The sequence below is a fragment of the Nicotiana tabacum genome, chromosome 19 (genome assembly GCF_000715075.1).
Source record: "Nicotiana tabacum cultivar K326 chromosome 19, ASM71507v2, whole genome shotgun sequence".
NCBI lineage: Eukaryota > Viridiplantae > Streptophyta > Magnoliopsida > Solanales > Solanaceae > Nicotiana > Nicotiana tabacum.
The window spans coordinates 117,520,197-117,526,008 of record NC_134098.1 but is presented as its reverse complement, the minus strand read 5'-3'; the positions used below and the strand labels follow the sequence as shown (position 1 = coordinate 117,526,008).

Genomic DNA, 5,812 nt, shown 5'->3' with positions numbered 1-5,812 from the left:
GATTTAGTCCAAATGTCAGCTTCATTCTTAGGTTAGAAAGAAACAAATCCTATAAAATATGTCGCAGACAAAAACGGTGATCCCATTGTACACCGAATTTTGAACCATGCGCCAATGGATCTCAAGGATTTATCGGTTATCACACAAATAACATGTCGTTCAAAAGATACATAATACAATTTTATCAATCCCCAACATCCTGAATTCCCCTAAAAGGATAAATTTCTTTTAAAAAATTAATTAATGAAAGAAAGAAAGGACGGGAAGAATTGTTAATTTCACTCCACATATATTTTAAAAAATCCAAAGAAATATATAAACTTTAACATTTTCCTTCACAGCCTATCTAAACGTTAACCATACATAAAAGTCAACACTGCTTTCATCTCACTAGTAGTACTGCAGATCATACATTAGCACCTAGAGAATGAAGATGCCTTTACTGAATTTGCTTTTCAAAACTTCCTGTAATTGCTGGAACATAAAAGAAAATGCCCCTGCAAAAACAAATAAAATACTATCAAGGATGGGTAAGAGAGTATGTTTAGGCAAAGTGGCTAACAAATATGTTTTTCTTTTCAGAATTTTCTTTCTGTAGTTTCTATCCAAGTCCTACAGAGCTGGGCTTTTAGAAGAAGGAAGAGAAGACATAGGACATGCCATGTGGCCTATAATGTGGGTCCAGTGGAAGTAGAGAAATAGGAGAGCTTGTGAGGGGGTAGAAAATGACTTTCTATATGTAAGTAATAGCATGGTTTTTAGTGAGATTTTGGTGCGCCCATGTGATTCTTGTTTGTATAGAAAATTGGTTATCCTTTGTAGAGAACATGTTTTGTATACTGCTCGTATATATGAGGTTTCTCAAAAATATAATTATTTACCTAATTACCTTATCAAAATAATCTGTCAAAGAGGGATAAGACACTACCGGCTTTGACCAAATAGTTTAGGAGGCAAGGAAAGAGGGAAATGAAATATTACTGGATTGATTGGATATGACCAAATGGTTTTGGACAAACCTGATACAGGGATCTCTTTCTGGAGCAATGATCCCCTCACCAGAAGAGTCCCTGGTATCTGCTGGAAGACCTACAGATACAACGACGCATTAGCTAACAAACCACAACATGCTAAATAGTGAGATTAACAAGCCCCAAGAATAACCAGGCATTGGTTCCAACGACATAAGTACATAATATGCTAAATAGTAAGGGGAATTACAGAAACATGCAGACGCATGTCATTCAGTTGGCCAGAGCAATAATTTGCAGATATTGGTATATCCTGTTCGTTTCCATTCTGTGACCGGGTCTTCATGATAGATTTACATTGCTCGCCTGACAAAGTTACCTATAAGAAAACATTGAGATTCAGGAAAAACATGTAACAGGTGCAGTAAATTATCAGAGAGAAGAACAAATGGAGCTTACATCAACATTAAACGAGGCAGAGTCTAATTTAGAGGATGCACCAATACTACAGAAATAGGATTCCACTGATTGCAATACATCAATGGCACTCTGATGGCGCTGCAGACCCTAAACAAACATTGAAAATCAGTAAGAAATCTTGGATCTACTAGCAATGGAAGTAATTAACAGAACTAGTCCAACCACTTCGTGAAGAAACTAGTTAGTCTGCCTAGAGAAGCACATGAACTCATACATAAGGTTGAAGTTCAAAACCGAGGTGAATGCATAATTTGTCAACAATCAGTTCATGCAAAAGGATAACAATGACAATACAAGAGCCAATTGACTTTTTTCCTGGGTTCAGGTGGGGTGGGAAGGCAGGGACAGAGCACAGAGCTTGTTTGTCCCACCAAAAGTTTTCCTTGCGGTTAAGGAGATTGAGGGAGAAAATAATGATATCCCAAGGTAAGTCAAGCAGTTAAATGGTTAGAAGAACAAACCAATGCTTCCTACCCCAATCCAAATTCAAAAGTATTACTTGCAAATATATGGTAGATATGATCCATTTTATACAAGATAATCATTAGACTGCAAAACAAAAAGATCTCAACTGATGGCAATAGTGATCAGATAATTTTGTTAAGTAAGATCACAGTAAACGGCTATATTCATGATCTTATGTTCTATTCCACATGCTAAACCACTGCCACACAGCATAAATAATGGATTTATGAAAGTTGATCTTTTTCGTAACTAAATCTTTCATTGTGACTAATAAAGAACAATCGCTGTGACTAATAAAGAACAATTGAAGCAACGTAATTCAGCCACACCCGGTGCACCGAACTGATTGAGAACTATGACGGGGTCGAAATGAATTTTGTTCTTTCTATGACAGAATTATATTAGATAGATTCTACTTCCAAGTGAATTCTTCCCAGCCATCAAAAACTACCTCCTACACATCCCTAAAGAAGAACCAATTCCACATTTACCAGCCAAAACCGTCAAAATACTAACTCAACTCCCACACCCTGTTATGCATCCCTAAAGAAGAACCAGTTCCACACCATAGTCAAAACTGTCAAAATACTAACTCAACCCCCATAAGTCTATGTAAGTGGACAAAATTTGAATTGAAGTTGAAAAAGTCTGTGGAAGTTGAAATTGTGTTTGGACAATGAACTACACTCAAAAAAGAAGATGATGGAAGTAGTATACGAATTGTGAGTTTCTTTTTATAAGATTTGATAAGCTTCACTTGAAATACATTTTAAACCACTATTTCAACTTAAAATAATATTTCAGTTTAAGCTCCAATTTCTAAACCCAAAAATTCATAGTCAAACTTGAATTTGCAAATAATTGTACACCGCCTCTAACAAAAGACGCAAAGCTTACACATAAAAAGTGAGACAGTTTCAGGTGAAAAGGAAATTACTCGTTCTAACTTTTACTGACAAGCTTATGATATTTGAGCTCTTTTTTATCAGAATTATCGATTTCCCACGATTGAATAAATGACAGAATAAAAGTCAACAGACCTCAAGCATGAACGACATGTTATTCTTCTCAGCCACGTGGGATGGTACCATCTTCTTGGAAAGAGGGAGAAATGACCAGGCAAGACCCCATCGGCATGTCTGGCCTTGCACAAAGTCAGTTGTCTTCACTATTGTTGCTCCAACCTCCCAAAGCTTTGATATAAGTACCTTTAGGTTAGTTTTTCTTCCAACCATTGAGGTGTACCACCTGGCAAAGATGGGGTCAGGAAATATAAGGACTCTTCAATTGAGCTTTCATGATAAAGTTCCCTAACACATAATGCAATAAACCAGATTCAAAGACTGATAGCATACCGAAAGGATTCCCTTAACTGAACACTATCCTCAATAATACGAGTAATAAAAGCATTCTCTCCACCAGGACAAACCATCTCCTGCATAGTCCCACCACAAGAAGTCTTTGGATTTAATCCAGCTTCCTCCATTGTCTCAAAAAATGGAGGGTTGCACATACAAAAATCGAATTTCTCCCCATCCTTGACTACGCCGACAAGTATAGGAGGTCCATTGTAAATTTTTCCTATACCTGGGTGCACTGGGAGATGAGAAGGAGGTGAAGGTCCAATGAGAGCAGCCTCTGCATTGTCGAAGTCTACATCTTTACATTGGCCATATTTTCCTGGTTCATCATTCAGCTCTTGCTTGGAAGATGATGGGGTTTCCATGCTAACTCTTCTGATTTCAATCAATTCAGAAAGATGAGGATTACTTTTAACATTTTTCTCTGCCCACTCGAAAGCTACGTCGGTAACATCTGTTATAAAGCAAATGGATGACACATATGAAGAAATCAGTGTTTTGTAAATATATAGTGCAATTTTATTAGCCAAACACCAACAATGATGCAAGGGAGAAAATTACAAATTAGAGGGGGCTACCAGAGCCAACAAACTTCCAACCCATAAGAGATGCACCGAGAAGAGGGTAAATGCAATTAGCTCCCGTTCCTATATCAAAACCCCTAATAAAGTTTCTGTCATCTTGAACTTTAGGAATGATGTTCGATGACAGAAGATCTTCAACCCAATGAATATAGTTAGATCTGTTGGGGACTGTAGGGCAAAGTTGTCCATCAGGAATCCACCTACATAGAAAACATGTTCAGGCATACATCCTCTGTTTATAAAATCGAACCTTTTCTCAACAAAAAAATACGTTCAGGCATACCTGATTGAAAGAATAATGCCCATCCTATGCTTGCCTCTAAACTACAGACAAGAGTTTCTCCTTTTTATTTAAAGTAGGTTCTATCGAGGCTAAGATTGTATCAAAGTTCATATGCAGCTTGGTGAGCATCGCGCTATCAGTAATTAAGTTACACATTCAGTTTCTTCAAGCTTAAAGTTAAAACTCATACGTGAAACATTAACTATATATTTCATTTATGGTTTTACATCTACTATCGATTTTTAGCAATCAAAACTGACACCAAATAAACCAAAGCGTTCCGATTAAACAGTTCTTTTTTTCTTTTGATAACGGACAAATCTGTTGTTTACCTACAAGATTTGAACTCTTAGCGTGAACCTACCACACATCCTGCATTGTAGAACTACTTTTACCATTGAATCAAAGCTCACAGAGCAAGTAAGAGGACAACAGTCATCAAAACTCTGAAGGAAAAAACCAACTTAACTAAGGAATGGTCAGGTTGTCATATTTTGAACAATAAACTTAGCAACAAATACAGTGACCAAAATTTTAACTTTGAACATTATTCATTTTGTTGTAAAAAAATTTATTCAATAGTATGAAGATTTGAGTAGTTTAATTCAAAGTTCAAAAATATTTTTATATGTTAAAAAGTTATTTATTTCTTTTTATATAAAGACTTCGTACTTTCTTCTTTTCTTATGTGTCTAAGCATAAATAAAATCATAAAGTCCCCCCTGAATGGCATAGCAAAAATCTCAACTTATGTGCTTATAAAACTCGGTTACCCTTTTACATAAATAAGAGAGTGGAACCTGAAAAACAAAATTAAGAAGAAAAAAAAAGGATAAAGGGGAGTTACCAATTGAGGCCATGATCATGGTGGAGCAAAACTTTGGTGAGTTCACGTGTGGCATTGAAGTCAGTCCAATCAATTCTTGGTCGACGACCATCACCTGAATAGAAAACGTAAGGTGCAAAGGTAGAGTATTTAGAGGCCAAGAGTGAGAAATCTGGAGGGTTATCATAGTACTTGTTACGGGGATGAGTAGTGGCTCTCTCCCCTCTCTTCCTTTTCTTGCTCCCCATTGCTCCGAATCCGAACCCCTCCCTTCTCTGTTCTCTGTTCTCTGTTCTCTGTCAGTGTTTTTTCTTTTTCGAATAATTATTAATGAAACCAGTGTGTTTTTATGGGCCAGCTATAGAGTGAACCTGGTAACCAGATTTTTGCAGCCCACCCATAAAAGAATGGGCTTTTGAACTTTCAAACTAGGGAGATTTGCAAAACTAGCATCATTTGAGGCTTATATTTTAGAGGAATTTTCAGAAACCACTATTGTTTAGTGGCTATTAACTTCCTATAGCTACCATATACATAATTACTTCCTATAGCTATTATTCAGTTGTTATGCGGCTGTATTTGTTGTATTCGTGCTACTGTATTCATGAATATAATAGCAGAAATCGCCTAAAAACATGGGAATCCAGTTGTGCGCGACTGTATTCACTTTATTCGTGCTACTGTATTCATGAATACAGTAGCGGAAATCGCCTAAAAATAGGGAGAATCCAGCTGTTTAATAACGGAAAGAGGATCAATTAGCGTGTATCACTCCTAATTTAACTCAACAAAATTAATTATAAAAAAATTTCGCTGCTACTGGGTTGTATTCCATGTATTCG

At 36.5% G+C, this 5,812-nt stretch overlaps 1 protein-coding gene across 3 annotated transcripts; it reads right to left on the bottom strand.

Moving 5' to 3' along the window:
• Positions 1-206: 206 nt before the first annotated feature.
• On the bottom strand, positions 207-5,292 carry LOC107785444 (uncharacterized). Of its 3 annotated transcripts, none has more exons than XM_016606751.2 (8): positions 4,992-5,292; positions 3,856-4,061; positions 3,272-3,731; positions 2,957-3,164; positions 1,431-1,538; positions 1,222-1,350; positions 1,020-1,089; positions 207-497 (listed from the first exon to the last, which is right to left on the bottom strand). In XM_016606751.2, exons 1-8 carry the CDS (start codon positions 5,216-5,218, stop codon positions 421-423), a joined length of 1,485 nt encoding a protein of 494 aa, XP_016462237.1. In that variant the 5' UTR covers positions 5,219-5,292; the 3' UTR covers positions 207-420. The 3 variants fall into 3 exon arrangements, with proteins under 3 accessions (XP_016462237.1, XP_016462236.1, XP_016462239.1); XM_016606750.2 differs by having other exon boundaries at positions 982-1,089; positions 4,992-5,282; XM_016606753.2 differs by lacking the exon at positions 1,020-1,089 and having other exon boundaries at positions 4,992-5,282.
• Between the last annotated feature and the right edge of the window lie 520 nt (positions 5,293-5,812).